The 18467-nt window shown below is 41.1% G+C and overlaps 1 protein-coding gene across 1 annotated transcript in view; it reads left to right on the top strand.

Moving 5' to 3' along the window:
* The window catches only part of mnd1 (meiotic nuclear divisions 1 homolog), a 37819-nt gene extending 26039 nt beyond the window's left edge, over window positions 1-11780 (top strand). The window contains exons 7-8 of the mRNA XM_080453765.1: window positions 9193-9237; window positions 11283-11780. Of these exons, the coding sequence (XP_080309891.1) occupies window positions 9193-9237; window positions 11283-11389 (152 nt within the window). The 3' untranslated portion in view covers window positions 11390-11780. The remainder of the gene's footprint in view (window positions 1-9192; window positions 9238-11282) is intronic.
* Window positions 11781-18467: the final 6687 nt, after the last annotated feature.

Raw genomic sequence — 18467 nt, 5'->3', positions numbered from 1 at the left:
TAAAGTAGGCCTGTCCCCGACTAAGGATTTGTATCGTCAAATCTGATTGGCGACTAATTGCCAATAGTCGACTGGCAGTCGACTAATGCAACACCCAAATTTATTTTTATTTTATTTTTATGATTCGACTGAGAGATTGGCAGTCGAATCAGTCTGATTCGACTGCCAATCTCTCAGTCAAATCATGCAAAAAATATGTTATGCAATAGAGGAACATTCCATTTGGGCTGTAGGGGTGCTTATAGTGTCTGATTATACTATTGGTTTCTCCCAATAAATCATGATGTATATCCTATTTTTGGCAAACTATTAGTTAATTAATATAACAAACTAGGCCAATCAGTCAAATAATTTAAAAAAAACTTTTTTTTCTTTTATTTTTTTTAAAATATTTTTTTAATAATTTGACTAAGAGATTGGCAGTCGACTCAGACACCCCTCGACTAATTAGTCGACTATTCGACTACTAGAGGTCAGGCCTAGAATAAATAGAGAAAAACCTCAGTAAGACACTATAATTTGAGTTATTCAAATAGATAAGAGAAAATAATTAGGTAATTATTGCTATTCCATTGTGTGTGTTCGTGCACACAGACGTGTGTGCATACGTGTGCCACATGTGTTTGTGTGTGTATGCATGTGCACCGATGTGTGTGTGTGTGTGTGTGTGTGTGCGCATGTGTGCGCGTGGACACTCTAATAGGGCTACACCGGTCAAAAAAGTCTGGACACGCTAGTGACGCCACTCCCTGACACCATGCAGGGTCTAAATGTCTCAATAGAAGAGCATGGAGACCACCTCCCAACACTGCATGTACTAGTTATAATTTATTAACACACTCTACCGTACACATTGCTTAAAATATCATTTAATTTATTCAAATCGTTTGTAGCTTTAAAGCACGCTTGTTTGTCCTGTTTTGCATGTGTGTGAGTCATTCTCATAATGCCAGAGTCTCTAATGACTGTCAGCTGTGTGGAGAAGTAGAACGCTGCATTTACAATTCAAATTCCCACCGGCCTGTGATGTTCTGTCAAAACTCTGCTCATCATGCCTTTTGGTTTCCCATTTTCATACAGTATCAGTAGTTAATTGTTTCCTTGCATAATTAATTTATGAATCAGTAGTCAGAGTGTTGTCTGTGAATATACTGTAGACCAGTAGTTCTCAAAGTGGGGCCCGGGGACCCCCAGGGGTCCATGAGAGGGTCCCCAATAAAATGAATTAAGATAACATCGAAACCTTGTGTCCAAAACTTACTTTTCAGATAATAGAGTATAAAAATTACCTGTGTTCCAAAAATACAATGTACCGTAGTTATCATTTAGTCATTGGTTATTTTTTTATTTTTTAAACCCAGAGATAGACATTCACTTTACAAATAAAATAAATAAATAGCAAAAATAGCAGCTCTACAATCTCACAACGTGTCACATCTATATGGAGATATGCAGGGGTGAAAGTGGCTGACAGTTCTTGCCGGAACTGTTAGGCCGCGCGGCGAAGCCGCGCGGCCGGGGGAGTCCGTTCGCTCCGCGCGGCGAAGCTGCGCGGGAGAATTTTTTTTTTGCGGTTCAGGGCGGATTGGGTCCGTTTTTTTGTCCAGTTTTTGGTTTCTTTATTTTGGTTTTAGGGTTAGGATTAGGAGTTAGGTAAGGGTTATGTTATTTAATTCATATTTTTGCCTGATTTTACCAATTTATTATCACAAAAAACAATTTCTGCCTAATAAAATATTCAAACAAAATGGGTTTATACTAATGTAAAAAATTTGGTTATATGGCGGATTTGGGAGGGTGTAAAGTAACTAATTACATTTACTCAAGTACTGTACTTTAGTAAAATGTTTAGGTACTTTTACTTTACTGGAGTATTTCCAATTGTCTATACTTTTACTTTACTCCACTATATCTCAGAGGCAAATATTGTACTTTTACTCCACTACAATTATTTGAAAACTTTAGTTACTTTGCAGATATACATTATTACATTATAAATCATACATTAATCCCTTTAGCCCTATTTTATACCTAGGCTATTTGAAAATAGCCGATCTACAAGCTCCACAAGCTTGTAGATTTGCTATTTTCAAACATTTTAGTAGTTTTACTTTTGGTACTTTAAGTACATTTTGATACCAATACTTTTGTACTTTCACTCAAGTAAATTTTCAATTCAAAACTTTTAACAGAGTGCTTTACATACATACATTGCAGTATTTATACTTTTACTTAAGTAATTGAGTACTTTTCCCACCACTGTACCTGGGCGTTGTTGTTCTACAAACTTTGTTTTTAACCACATTGTCAGCTTCTTCAACTCTGTCTTCTTTTCTCTTAAACATCTCAGTTAGTTTTCGTTGCATTGTGCTTCATTTATTTTTAAAATTGCATTCTTCATCAAAACAGTGTTTATTTCCCCTCGCGTTTCTTTTCTTTTCTTTTTTTCTCCAGAAAAGACGTGTTGAACCAATCAGAACTAACTATGCTAGTCTGTCAGCCAACCAGAAACATGTTTTGAACGTTGGTGGGATTTAATTCGTCGTAAAGCCCGCCTTCTTTATCCGGTAATTTGCACATACACACATAGGCACGGACAACGGCCGTTTCCGTATCCGTTTTATACCGGATCTCCAAGCTGCAAAGTGAATTGATCCCAGTCCCAGTTTCGTTTCGCTGGAGAGAAGAGGAGACGCTTCTCGGCTCCGTAAAATAAATAAACACCGTAAAAATAGCACGGATTAAGCTGACACAAACACACAGTGGAACAATTCAAAAGCACTTTATTAGAAAATTTAATAATTGTGTATGTTAATCTGACGTTAGTAGATTATGTTTTCTTCTTGAACATGGCCATGGGTCTGTGGCAGGTTATTTAATATGGGATTTTCACAACTACCTTCGAATTTTTCTTAACGGAACGGCGTTCCGGCACCTAATCTTTTACCGGAACGCCGTTCCGGACCGTGCCGGCCCACTTTCACCCCTGGAGATATGAGTTTTCTGCCCAGTGGTGATGAAATGTACTCTATGCAGACAGATGGTTTCCTTGAATTGCAGCCATTTAAAATGCTCAGAATTTGGAATACATCTCTGCACCTTTGACAGCAGCAGAGTGAAGTTGCACACCTTTAAACAATCAGAAGTGTAGTCCATGGGCCCAGGCCAGAATTTTCACTAATCAGGGACACTCAAGGTGGCAAATTCTAGTTTGGTATTTTGAAAAGGTCTATATCCCTAGATAATATTTCAACAGGATAGCCCTTCCCAAGTAGTAGCTTAGTCCTAGTTATCAGCCTTCAATGACACCAACCATAGATCCAAAGAATGAAAAAATCGTCTAACCTTTTTTGAATAGAACATGTCATACAGAGGAAAAAAAACATTATTCAATCTCTTTCATTCACTTATTTAACCACATGAACCCTAGCATGCCTATTCTGGGGCAAACATTCAGCAAATGGCATGTCTACAAGCTCACAACACTTCATGTCGTGAACAGCATTTTCACTAATCGGGGTCACTCAAGTGCAACATTTGCAAATTCTAGTTTTGTATTTTGAATAGGTCTATAGGCTATCCCTAGATGATATTTGATCATGATAGCCTTTCCCAAGTGGTAGCTTAGTCACAGTCTTCAAAGACACCAACCATATGTTCAAATAATGAAGAAAGCGTGCCACTTTTTGGGGGGAAAAAAGAATTATCTCTCTTTCATTCACTTTAATAATAATAATAATAATAATAGTAGCTTGAATTTATATAGCGCCCTTCAAAAACAATGAACAACCAACAGACAAACTAACAAACAAAACAACAACCAACTATATGCCATAAGCCTGAGAGAATAGGTGTCTTTTCAAGACAGCCTTAAAAGAGTCCAGTGTTGCATGAGCATGGAGCAGGAGCATGGCCAATCCCTATTGGGAGAGAGTTCCACAGGGTGGGGGCTGAAGGTTCTGTCCCCGACAGAGCCTTCAGAACAAGGTTCAGAACATGGCTCAGAACATGGTTCAGAACAAGGTTCGCTTGTTTGCCTTGGGGACAGAGAGGAGGTCCAAGTCTGTGGACCACAGGGTCCGTGACATAGTCGGTTTATGGAGTAGGCTTGAGAGGTACTTTAATCAATGATCATCATCATCATAACTGTCATACCAATATCAATTCTTCAGTATTCGTCATCGTCATCATTATCATCATCATAATCAATCAGTTCCACTTCATCTTCCTCCTCTTCTTTCTGATTGCTGCAGGTTTGTAGCTTGCACATTTCTGTGCACTTTAATTTGTTGGCAAGGCAGGAACAGTCTGGAAGCTTGCAGGTCCGTACACACTTGCAGGCCATAAGTTCCAGGACGGCCATTGGTGCTGAGGCTGACAGGCTGGTGGTAAATGCTAAATGGTGCATTTAATTTATATAGCGTTTATATCCAAAGCGCTTTACATAGATTGTACATTACATTCACCCATTCACACACAGAGTGGCGGAGGAAACCATGCAAGGCACCAATCTGCTCATCAAGAGCAATTAGGGGTTCAATGTCTTGCTCAAGGACACTTCGACACCAACTCTGGGGGAGCCCGGGAACTGGGAACCTTGCGGTTTCCAGTTCACTCTACCTGGCCACTCTACCCCTGAGCCACTGCCGCCCCATGGTAGTGCATGTGGAGAGGGCTGTTCATGTGAAACAGTGCAAAAGAGTTGTCATAGTCTCCAACGACACACACACCTTCACATTACTGCTATACTGCACCCCATATACGTACATCCGAGCACTGAGGATGAAGGAGATCTGGCAGCAGTATGGCTCTGGTGAGAAGCGGCGCATCCTCCCACTACATCAAGCAGTCTCTCATCTTGGAGCACCACTAGCCAAGACAGTGATCAAGGCACATATCCTGACTGGAGATGACTGCATGAGTAAGGTGGGGACCAAACATGCAGCTATGGCTTCTGACCCAGTGCAATATCTGACAATCTTTGGAGAGGCAGACACCTTGACCGAACAAGACAGAGAAGTACTTGGTGCGTGTCTGGGCAGGGTGCAGTTCAAGTACAACAGCTAAGACATTTGGGTAGAAAACTATGGATGGATGCTCTCCCTCTATGGATGCTCTCCCTCCCACAAGTAGTGTGATCAGAGGCCACATCCAAGGTGCCTTTCTGGTGCATAGGGCTTGCGACCTGTTGCAACAGCCAAGGAACCCGAGGCAAGACTAGCACAAATGGAACATGGATGGGAGGAGCACAGTACACTCCTGCCATCAAAGTGTCTGAAGGCCTTACCCCCAAGTCTGCTCACAGTATGCAAGTATTCAGGCAAGTGTGACACTCGCCGATGTGGGTGCCGTGCTGCTGGAGTTCCATGCATCATATTCTGCCATGGAAAAATGTAAAATCCATCCTGTAAAAATCCATCACACTAACCTGCATGCACACATATGGTGCACTTTGAGAGGAATTGTTATTTGATTTTGAGTTACGATTTTATTTGTATATCATTTTGTAGGTCTATATCACCCTTATTTGCTCATTTCAACACCCAATTAAAATAAAAGTTAAAGGAGGATATTTATAATTGTTATATATCTCATGTGTTTGTCTTTTGTTATAAATAAAACAAATCATTATTTTAAAAAAATACAATGAAAGAACAAAATGATTGAGTAATTGAGTTACCGAAAAAAAAAGTCTGGGTTTGACTCCCGCTTGGGACATTGCTTTTTCAAACAACCGCGGACTACTTTTTTTCGCCGATAAAGTGTAGTTTTGGACCATGACGGAGGCGCGCCGACTCAACAGACCTTGAGGCCGAGGAGTCGCGCCCGAGCGCCTCCAGGCGCGAGTGCCCGCGACGACCGGCCGATGGTCTGCTAGTCGACTAAGCGCCGTCCGAGTTATGTACCGATAGGCACAGAATCGTAAATGATGTTGTGGGGACTGCGTTTGCCCCAACTGCCACTCACTGCACTAACATAGCCCGCCAGTCCCGCCCCCTCGCCTCGCCCCCTTGTGCTTCAACTGCATGGAATAAGGCTGTTTGCGTGTGTGTGTGTGTGTGTTAGCGAGGCCGAACTCCAGGAACTCGGCGAGAGCATATGGCATGGAGATAAGTGCAGAGAAAAGTAAGATCCTGGTCAACAGCCACAACCATGAATCTCCAACGAAGATCATAATGAACGGGCAGACGCTGGAGGAAGTAAAGGACTTTAAGTACCTCGGGTCCTTTGTGAGTAAAGATGGCAGCTCCACAAAAGAGATAAAAGCAAGAATTGGCATTGCAACATCAGCCATGACGACGAGACTGGCCAGTATTTGGAAAAGTAACACCATCAGCTTCTCAGTGAAGGTCAGACTTTACAAGTCACTTGTACTCTCCACCTTACTCTATGGCTGTGAGAGCTGGACACTCACAGCGGACACTGAGCGCAGGGTACAGTCCTTTGAAAGCAAGTGCTATAGAAGAATGCTACATATTTCATATAAAGAACACCGGACAAATGACTATGTTAGACAGTTAGTCACCACCCATGCTGGAGAACAGGAGCCCCTACTCTCAACAGTAAAACGTCGCAAACTGGCCTGGTATGGTCATGTCACAAGACATACCTCCCTGGCAAAGACCATCCTACAGGGGACAGTGGAGGGGAAGCGGAGAAGAGGCAGGCAGAGAAAGTCCTGGATGGACGACATCAAGGAATGGACTGGCTGCAGCTTCCAAACCCTTGCTACGCACAGCAGAAGATCGTGAGCGCTGGAGATCCCTGACTGCCCAAGCATCCACCATGACACCCCTACGGCCCCCTAGGCCATGGGATGAGTGAAGTGAGTGAGTGAGTGAAGTGTGTGTGTGTGTGTGTGTGTGTGTGTGTGTGTGTGTGTGTGTGTGTGTGTGCGCGCGTGCGCATGCGTGTGTGCGCATGCGTGTGTGCGTGCGCGTGTGCATGCATGCGTGTGTGGTGTGGGGCTCATGTCTGGCTTGCATTGCCCTCTAGCATTGATTCTACAGAATTGCCTGGGGGGCGGTGAAAACAAGCGCTCCCCTTTCAATTTCCCTGGAATGCCAATTTCCCTGTAACATATACACTCAGAAACAAAAAAAGTTGGATTTTCATCATAGCCGATGGCGGCCATTTTTGATTTGGCCATTGCGCCATTCGTGGCACTATGGCGGATGAGCACCTATGTGATTTTTCATGTCTAGGTACCCATTGACTCAGTTCAAGTGAGAAATTATCCTAACACCAAATTGCGAACGGGTCTATAGGCAGGTACAGGACTACTGTGCAGATAATGTGGGGAGATAATGGCAAAAACATGAATGTCCTAAAAAAGTATTAAAGCTACTCATTTGAAAAGGCTATCATGTTTCAAAGTACTTATATGGACCCTACAAACACAATGGTGCCAAAGAGATTTTGCCACCTTAAGTGTCCCTGACTTCTTGTCTGGCCCATGGACTCGAGGGGAAAACAGGGAAACATGCATGTCGTTGGGGCATCAGACGCATCAACTCTCCATGTTGTCATGCAGTTTGTGGGCAGTGCTTGATTTCTGGTGTGTATTGGCAGTGGTGAGAAGTAACTAGGTACATTTACTCAAGTACTGTCCTTAAGTACAGTTTTGAGGTGCTTTACTTTACTGAAGTATTTCCCATTTTCAGTACTTTTACTTCTACTCCACTACATCTCATAGGCAAATATTGTACTTACTACACTACAATTATTTGTAAACTTTAGTTACTAGTTACTTTGCAGATATAAATTATTACATTATAAAACATACATTAACCACTTTAGCCCTATTTTATACATAGGCTATTTGAAAATAGCCGATCTACAAGCTCACAACGCGTTGCGATGCGACGCGTTCTGAGCTTGTAGATCTGCTATTTTCAAACATTTTAGTACTTTTACTTTTGGTACTTTAAGTACATTTTGATAACAATACTTTTGTACTTTTACTCAAGTACATTTTTAATTCCGGACTTTTGCTTGTAACTAGAGTACTTCTACATTGCAGTATTGATACTTTTACTTAAGTAAAACATTTGAGTACTTTTTCCACCACTGGTAGTTGGTTTGACTTGGTGGTTCAAGCTCACAGGCTTGTAAGATTGTAGATTGTCTATTTCTGAAAATGTTGATGATTTGTGTAGATTATTATTTATTCATTTATTTGGGGGGGGGGGGGGGGCATTTGGTCAATAGAAAATCTTACGTTTGCACCATTATAACTGTATTCAAGATGTTCTCTTCAGTCATTGTATTAAAGTAGTATTAATTGATTGATCCACTCTTTGACCTAAAACGTCAACTGCAGGGTTGGTCACCTCCTGTCCTGACCTGCTATAGTAACTTGTACTGTGTGTTAGGTCTTCTGTCTTTTGAATTTGGAATTTTCACCGTTTGCATAACATGTAAAACATTACAATATTATTGTATCTGTATGCAGTACAGTGTGCCTCTGTTGCCACTGTTCAGACACACTGTATGGTGAAAACATGCCTTCAAATCATATTTGACTTGACTTATTTGCATAGGTTATATACATTATTATGCTAGGAATGACAGATTAGGTCGCTTGACACTTCCAATCCTAAAGAACAAACCTCTTCATAAGTACAGTTTTCTCATAAAAACATATGTTGCTTTATCAGTTGTGCTCAAATTTTTTCATGTCAAGAACCCCCAAAATAACATGTATTTGGCCATGGACCTCGATACCAAAATATTGTTCCAGGGACCCCCAGAAGCAAACTTTTGAGTTAAAAATATTCGCTTAAAAGATGTTCAAAGATTTGCAGAAATGTTCATGATTTTTCAAAAATAGCAGATCTACACAAGCTCGCTCGCGCAGATTCTTTTTTTGTGTCACATTTGTGGTCTTCTGATCTTTCTTCTAGAATATTAAGCAGTGATAAAGACACAATATTTTATTTGTAATGTAAAATTTGAATAAAGGCAATTTATTCGTTTATTAATTTTGACAAAGGGACAATGCACAATAAATGTATTGCACCAGAGATAGCTTAGAGCTAATTTACATCTGTTGTCAACCTCTATGCAACAGACATCAGCTATGTTTTGTATCGTTTATTTGTCATTTTCCTGGTGTGTAAAGACCTTTAAATTGTTAACAATAAACAATACAAGCTACATCTACTGATGAACCATGGTCATGTCTTACAGAGAAGTCCAACATGGTGGCTAAAGACGCAGTGACCAGGTGGACAGGTGAGCCAACTCCTCTAAATACACACACGCACACACACACGTGCACACACACACACACACACACACACACACACACACACACACACACACACACACACACACACACACACACACACACACACACACACACACACACACACACACCCACACCCACACACACACTGGTACATTCATTCACTAACCTCTTACCCTAATATTAATTGTAACATTAAACCAAATCTTAGCCTTGTAGCCACCGAAGCAAATTCCAAATCAACTGTGAGTCGGTTGTGACAATATATGATTGAATATTAATTACAATTTAATAATAATTAGTCATTTGGTCTCCACTCCTTTGGGGTATATTTTGCCACTGTACATTTGCACATTATGTGAAATGTTTGTTCTGCATTTAGCCTAACTATTAGGAGCAGTAGGTGCCCTTCATTAACTGGACACTTCAACAGACCAGTACTTTTTCAAGTCAAGGACCCCCAATGTATTTGGCCACAGACCTCCATCTGAAAATGTTATGTGGCAGGGACCTCCAGAAGAGAAGATTTTTGTAAAAAGAAAGATGTATATCATTGAAAAATGTTCTAGCTTCAGTACAAAATATCAAAAATGTTTGATAATTTTGGCACAAAGTGCTGTGAGCTTGTATTTATCCGCTATTTTTGAATAGCCAAACGTATAAATGGATAAAGTCGTTAAAACGATTGTGACTCTGTATTAACTATTTTAGCTGGGGACCCCCTGGAACCCCCCCAAGGACCCCACTTTGAGAACCATACAGTTGACTGGGTGAACGGGGGGGGGGGGGGGGTTGACCTTCTGATTAGCAGACAACCTCTCCACCCATTATATAAGACCCCATTGTATGATTAATATTCATTTACAACGCAAGTTGTCTGTGAGAGTGTCATAACTCTTTCTCTCAATAGCTCTGACCTACAACCTTAACCCAGGAACATACAGCTCACAGTACAGTATACAGCACTGTGTGTGTGTGTGTGTGTGTGTGTGTGTGTGTGTGTGTGTGTGTGTGTGTGTGTGTGTGTGTGTGTGTGTGTGTGTGTGTGTGTGTGTGTGTGTGTGTGTGTGTGTGTGTGTGTGTGTGTGTCATTGTGGAGATGACCTGTTGGTTGGCATGGTAACGTGGAGGCCTGCAGGGCTGTTGTTAGCTGCCATTTGTCAGCCGAAGGGTCACACACACACACACACACACACACAAACCTTTCCATTATTAGACAAATCACCTTTAGCATCTGGTCTAAATTTCAAAACGGTTCACAGAGGAGATTATGTGCACATTTAGGCCATGTGCTGGACATCAAGGCAAGACCCTTCTCCAAAACAGCAATGCAAATTTCCTTTGTAAATTGTCATTTTGAATAGTTAACGTATTTTTTAAAAGCATGAACTTTGGAATACTTCAGTTAACTCGAGTACAGAGCAACTTTCTCTTAGTAGTGTTGAGTAATATTTGAATATGTTGAGTATCTATACTTTGACTTAATTACCGGGGTTGAGTACTTTGTCCACCACTGGTTATAACATATACTGTAAATGTAGGCTATGATCAGTTAAAGGTAAGGTAAGTGATATTTCTGGATTGGCTATAGAGTGTTTGTTCAGTCACAGGGGTCTCCATGTCTCTCCAGCTCTTTATTAAACCGAAAATACATGTTCTTGTAGGTGGCAACATTTCAGCCAATCAGGAGAGAGTACCCATTTATCAGCTTAATTTTTATAGTGTTCTTGTTCCAATTTTGTCTGCTTCATATCTTTGTGTCATCACTTCCAATTTCACTTGTTTGATCTGTATCCTGTATGAGTTCTCTATCCTGATTGGAACAAATTGGTATCCCGAACTGAAAATGCATTTTCTATTTAATAAAGAGCTGGAGAGACATGGAGACTCCTGTTACTGAACAAACACTCAATGAGTACAATCCGAATATAGAGCTATGTAACATTTATTTTAACCAAAGAAAATCACTTACCCTACCTTTAAAACTCATTAACCTTCCATTCTGTTTTTTCTTTTTCTTTTCTTTTTCAAGACAACGTGTTTGCCATCAAGTCGTGGGCGAAGAAAAAGTTTTCCTTCGACGACAGCCGCCTGGACAAGGCCTTCGGGATACCCGAGGACTTTGATTACATGGACTGACGACCTCTTGACCTTTTGGGTCTGCAGTCCGCGCTGCGGCGATCGTCCTTCAGAGACCAAGAGAAACCAACTGTTGTTTTATGTTCTCATGTGCCCTTTAAGTAGGATTGCATCGCTGTCGTGCAGAAACCTTGTATCTCCATGTTTACTTTTTTCGTAAATGAATGCCCTACCCGATCTACAAGCTTGTAGATTGGCTAGTTTTGCTCATTTTGTGTTTTTTTTTTCGTCTTTGGACATAACAAGGTGACGGTTGGCTCTACCAGTGGAACATGGTGGAATATCGTCACTGTAGGGTGGAAACCTTGTATGTCCAAAACTGTTACTTTTTTAGGACATACAAAAAAAAGAACCTGTGTGCCAATGGATCCAATGTAGTTATTATTAAGTCACAAGCTGTTGTTAAAGGAGAATTCCGGACATTTTAAGTGTTATCTTTGATGTGTCGTTACTCACCTACCGACGTAAACAGTGGCATTGTTTATTTCCAGATATTCCCCTGTCGTCATATTTTCAACCTCCTCCGTTGTCATAATGGGAGCGCGTGTCATAGGGAAATTCGTCTATTATAACCGATGCAAAGTTATTTTTTTCTCTACTACTACTCATTGTGGAGTCTGATGATAGTCAAACATGCAGTGAAAGTTCCTGAGAGGCTACCGCTAATGACGAACGAGCTAACGCTAGTTGCTTGTTTCTCTCCCAGAACCTGGCAACTTGGTGTTGCCATGTTGAGAAACAAGCAACTAGCGTTAGCTCGTTCGTCATTAGCGGTAGCCTCTCAGGAACTTTCACTGCATGTTTGACTATCATCAGACTCCACAATGAGTAGTAGTAGAGAAAAAAATAACTTTGCATCGGTTATAATAGACGAATTTCCCTATGACACGCGCTCCCATTATGACAACGGAGGAGGTTGAAAATATGACGACAGGGGAATATCTGGAAATAAACAATGCCACTGTTTACGTCGGTAGGTGAGTAACGACACATCAAAGATAACACTTAAAATGTCCGGAATTCTCCTTTAATGCTTTTCTTTGGAACACGCACACAGTTAACCACTTTAATGTGAGGTTTTGGTAACTCGTCCATTGGTTATTTCCGCTTTGCACAACACTGTTGTATGACCAAGTAGGCCATTAATTTACAAGACGTTTAATTATGGAGAAACAAGGTTTCTGCCTGACAGCAACAATGTTATAATGGTCACTTTAAAGGTCGAACATTTTTGTTTGTTTTGAGCCAACGTTTGGCTGTTCTTGTTTTGGATGTCCTGAACTTCAAGAAACGCTGCTATGTGGCAGTCAATCTGTCACCGTGTCACCGTGTGTGACACACACAATTATGGACACACGAGGAACCGGAGACCATCGCTGGGCTAACTGGGGGTCAGGTGTGTGTGTGTGTACTGGGGGGGGGGGGTTTACACAATCATAACTGCGTGACTTTTGAGATGGCTGGGCTAACTGGGGGTCTGTGTGTGTGTGTGCGTGTGCGCGTGCGTGTGTGTGTGGCTGTGTGACTTTTGAGACACCTGTTTGACTGAAAACTGAGATCACTGAGCTGTTGACGGAAATGTCGACCTAGACACACACACACACACACACACACACACACACACACACACACACACACGCAGATGAAGCCACCAGTGATCACGTGTGGTTGGAACACACCGGCGGTGTCACCAGATGGTTGTGAGTCATTCCGGTGTGATGGTTTCATGTCTGCATCTGCTGCTGCTGTTCCACCTGGTCTGATGGGCCCTTATCTTCCTCTTCCATCAGCAAACTGCACCCGTCTGCCATTAACCACTTGAACCCCAGCTAGCATCGAATATTCTGGGGCGGAACATTAGCCAAAAGTAGCAGATCTACAAGCCCACTGGCTATTTTGGGGCGAAGAGATTTGATGTCGAAAGGAAAAAGTGGTCAGAGTACGGTTGTAACTGAAGTCCAGTTCTCTTAGACCAGTGGTTCTCAAACTTTTTCATGTCAAGGACCCTCAAAATTTGACCGCGGACCCCCATCTCAAAATATTTTCTTCCAGGGACCCCCAGAAACAAAGATTTGAGTTACAAATGTTCGCCTTAAAAATATATATATTCAAAGATTTGCACAAAAGATATACAAGCTCATTGCGCGGCACCGAGTGCTATATTAACACATTTTGCGGGGGCCCCCCTGGAACCCCCCCAAGGACCCCTGGGGGTTCCGGACCCCACTTTGAGAACCATTGTCTTAGACTACAGGGCTTTAAGTGGTTAAAAGCTCGATTCACTCTTCGCTACATGGCAGCGTCTCGTTTCCAAGAATAGCTGACGTACAAGCTCACCGCGGATGTGACGCATCGTGAGCTTGTAGATCGGCTATTATCGAGCTGCCAGTGCCTTTCCTCCATGCATTTTCTATTATAAAGATGTGCTGGAGCTTTTTGCCGGAGCGCCCTGGACGCTTCAAACTGACAATAGTTTAACTTTTAGAGAGAGCAGCACCGGCCATTTGATCCTCATGATTGTGTCTGACAAAGCCGGTCATTTATTACCCCGACGTTGAACCGTTTACCACAACCAGGATGAGAGAAGTCCATGTTTACTACAGCCGTTCTCTTTCATTTCTTTTTCATTTCAAGGACCCCCAGTTTGTATATGTATTAGGCCACGGAACCTCGTTTGATAAAAACAATGTTATCTCTTGGACCCCAATCTATATTTTGAAATATTCCTAACTCTGAGAGTGTACAAATGGAGCCAAACGGACCCGTTTGGTTCCATTTCTACACTCTCAGAGTTACAGTCCCCGTAACTCCTCAAGAACCCCGGCCTAGGGATCCCCGGACCCCAGTTTGATAACCAGTGTACTAAGGAACAATGAGGTCCCACCGCGCCTCGAGCCAAGTTCAAGCTGGTCCGGTGCGTCTCAGGAGCAAAGGAACCAATAGTTATGAAGAAAGAAGGCACATGGTGCAGACGTCAAAAATGTGACAACGTTTCGATGTCAAGCCACTTGATGTATTGACATTGAAACGTCACACCCTCTAAACGTCCCCAGTTTCCTCCAATGCCTTCTTACTTCAAGTCCATGTTCACTAATTGTGCTAATAACACAGATGGCGTTCGATCAGAGCGATGGGTTGATGGGTTCGAATGTTTGCGGGCGTCAATAAGTCACACATCCTATCCAACGTGCTCCTCATAAAAGGCTTTGTGTGGACGCGCCCCCTTAGCCTTGACAATGGAGTGAAGAGCAGAGCAGACATGGCCTAGAAATTGAATAGAAGCCACAAATAGTAAGTGCCATGCGGTTAAATATTGTCCCGGCCCTACGGTGGATATGTTTAGTGTAGGCCTATGTTTAGAGAGCTGTTAAACAGTCCATGCATGTCTCCTTTATACTGTTTGGTTATATACGGCATCTGGGAAAGGGCCTCGTTTTATTTTTTTGGTCTGTTTTTTTGTTGTGAATAAAACTTACCTTCTATAGAAGTTTGAACTTGGACTTTTCTCTGAGCTTATGGGTATAATGTTATGCAGCGCTCTCTCTCTGACGTAGTTACAACAATAGATCTGATTTTACTTGTCTTGTTAAAGCATTGTCTCGTCTCTGTAGGGGTGGTGTCCAAAACTTTTACTTTTCAGGATTCAAATTCAAAAATAGCTAAATTAGCAGATATGCTATAGCATACAAGCGACATGTTTCGTGCTTGTAGATCTGCTACTTTTGATGCTTTTGTGTGACACTGTAGTATGATCAAGTAGGGTTTTAATTTACAAAAAAAACTAAAAGTTTAAATATGGAGATACGAGGTTTCTGCCTGACAGCCACAATATAGTGTTTAGTATTAGTCACTGTTGTGTGGAAACCTTGTATGTCCACAACTATAACTTTTCAGGAAAAAAAGAACCTGTGTTCCAATGGATCCAGGGTAGTTATTATTTAGTCACTAATCTCTCAGAATCTGTCAGCACCACTGCACTAAACATGTAGTGTTGTTGTTAGTAAGAGTAAACACAGAAGCACCCGGGAGGAAGTGGACTAAGAAAGGGGTTCCTGTTTCTACACAAAAAAGGAGGTTGTGCCTTAAAACTTGAAACACGGTGATATGAGGTTTCTGCCCGACAGCAACAATAGATATGTATTGTATATTCAAACTGTCACAGTTGAGCCAACGCAGGCCAGGCAACACGTGTAAACCAATACCTTAGCTTTTTTTTCTGCTACAGAAGGGTTCGCACAAAGGGGTGTGTGTCTTTTGAGGACCAAATGTCCCAACAAATATAGTAGACTATGATAAATATACGTTGTGAAGACCATGGTTGAGAAATGGTTGTTTTATAATATAAATATATTTATAGAGATATGTTTACAATTAGAGAAAGATTCAGGTTGGGGTTAGAATTAGACATTTAGAGGTTAGGTTTAAGGGTTGGAATCGGAGTAAAACATGGCCTGTATACAGTATATAGTTGCATGTCAGTGCCACGCACCGAAAAATTGCCAATCTACAAACGCAGCGCGTTGTGACCATGTAGATCTGCTATTTTTCGGCTCTAAAGTTAAAAATGCCCAAAAAAATTAAGAATGGTATTCATAAAATGGTTTTCTTAAAATGTTAATGTCCTCACAAGTAGGCTATAGTAATACAAACGAGTGTGACTGTGCTATGTGCATCACATTCACAATGAAGATGAACAACAACACAAAATCCCACACAAGCCACAAGGTCTATTGTTGTATTGTTGTCACGACATTGTTGTCACGTCACAATGACATGTTTCTGGCCGTCAAGCCTTCTGGATATTTTTGGTCAAACTAGACCAGTGATTTCCAACCTGTGGGCCGGGGGCCCACTGGTGGGCCATGGGGATATTGCAAGTGGGCCCCCAAATAATTGGCAAAACACTAAGAGTTAATGATAATATATGACAATAAAGGATGACTTCAGCCATTTTCAACTTATCTTCATATCATTTGTCCTTACTAATGCTCATGATAAAATGGCACCTTTCTACTTGGTCTGTGACCTCATAGGAGGGCTGTGGACACTTCAAAAACCCGCCTACCAGTGACATAATCACTAGGCTGGTTTTCAAATGTTTGATTTAGATTTTTATTAACTCGCGAGAACAATGGCTTCCATTATAGCATACTAACTTCCCAGGAATAGAAAGCCTGCAGTTTCTATTAGCTTGGATTCCCCATCGATGATGTCACTGGTAGGCAGGTTTCTGAACTATTCAAGACAAAAATGGTGCCATATTATAATGAGCATTAGTGAGGACCAATTATATGAATATAGGTTTAAAATGGATGTCCTTTAATATAAAATATATATAAACTAAAAAAACAAACAAACAACACGTCATTGTAGTTTTCTTAAAGCATTGAAAATGTTTTCATTGTAAAAAGGGATTTACAGAGCCTTGTATTAGAGAGTTCCGCCAATGAGGGGGCAGTAACAGCGCCGGTCACGTGGTTCATGTAAACTGGAAATAAGTTACAAGGAGCCATAGACTCCAGTGCATTCCATAAACTTCCGGTTTAGGGCTTTGTCACTATTCACCAATAGAAGGCTGTGTAGAAGGCCTGGCCCGAAGAAGTGAACGTGAGTGTCAGAACTCTCTCTCTCTATGAGTCTTGGAACTTATACTGTAAGTATACCACGGTAGTCCAAGTCAGAACACAATCGATTGATTGACTTTTAAAATAAACATGCTCTGAAAATGCATCCGAACCTTTTTTTTGCGATTTTCAAGTGGGTCCTTATCCAGAAAAGGTTGGGATGTTTTTGTTCAGTCAATAAGCTCGCTGAGTGAATACATTAACCTTTTTTCTCAGCTTCGGACCACTATCATAATTCCAAGGACCACCTCACCTCCCCACAACAATATAAGCTACTGTACAGTATGTATTTAGTATATATTATAAGGCATAACACAGTAATTTCTGTTTTATTCGTGTTTTTGTATTTAACACTAATGATGTTAAAGCTGGATTTGTGTTTTGTTGTGCAGTGCAGATAGCTGACCTATACAAGCATGCATGTTGCGAGCTTGTAAATCTGCTATTTCCGGAGCACGACACCACATGCAACAAAGTATATCAAGCCCTTAACAGTCATTTCATTTAAGATTGTCCCTCACACTACGAATGTGAGTTCAAAATGTTTCTTAAAAGATGATTGAATTTAAACATATTTTTTATACATTTAACAAAGCTACAATATATATTTTTTTTGTTTACATTTCTTTTTTCCCCCCCATGGACCGTCTATGATTATACCATGGACCACTGGTGGTCCGTGGACCAGTGGTTGAGCAGCACTGCAGGCACATTTCTCCAGGTTCAAATGTCAACTGTGCTCTGTGCTGATTTACTATGACTTACCATCTGTCAGTGCTGGAAGAACTACTCTGATTTATTACTCAAGTAAAAATAGCAATACCACAATGTGGAAATACTCTGTTACAAGTAAAGGTCCTGTGTTAAACATTTTACTTAAGTACACATGTATTGGGATCAATATAAAACATAAAGTACCAAAGTAAAAGTACTTCCCATTTCACTAGTTATTTTCCAAAATGTGTAAAAAAAGAATTAGAATAGCTGATCTACATGCTCACAAAGTGTCATGATGTGGTTTGTTGTGAGCTTGTAGATTTGCTATTTTCAAATAGCCAAAGTATAAAATAGACCTTAATTGATTAATGTATTACATGTGTATGTGTACTAATCTAAACCTGTAAGGTAACTAGTAACTAAAGTTGTAAAATAAATTGTAGCAGTGTAAAAACTACAATAGTTGCCTCTGAGATGTAGTGAAGTATTAAAGTATTGAAATATGGAAATATTATATAAGTTGAGGAAAGGTATACCTCAAACTTGTACTTGAGTACTGTACTAGAGTAAACATGGTAACATGCCACCATGCAGTGCCATATGTCACTAGTGTTTGTGAGTAAATTATCAGAAAGCAGATACTGTTGGAACAGGAGTCATGTCAGTTGCTTCACTGCACAGAATTGGGCCAAGCCCCGAGGGCTGGGCCTAAGTCAAGGTACACACACACACACACA

The sequence above is a fragment of the Gymnoscopelus braueri genome (genome assembly GCF_963280865.1).
Source record: "Gymnoscopelus braueri genome assembly, chromosome: 2".
In the NCBI taxonomy this organism is placed as follows: Eukaryota; Metazoa; Chordata; class Actinopteri; order Myctophiformes; family Myctophidae; genus Gymnoscopelus; species Gymnoscopelus braueri.
The sequence above is the reverse complement of the archived record's forward strand: the minus strand, read 5'-3'. Positions and strand labels throughout refer to the sequence as shown.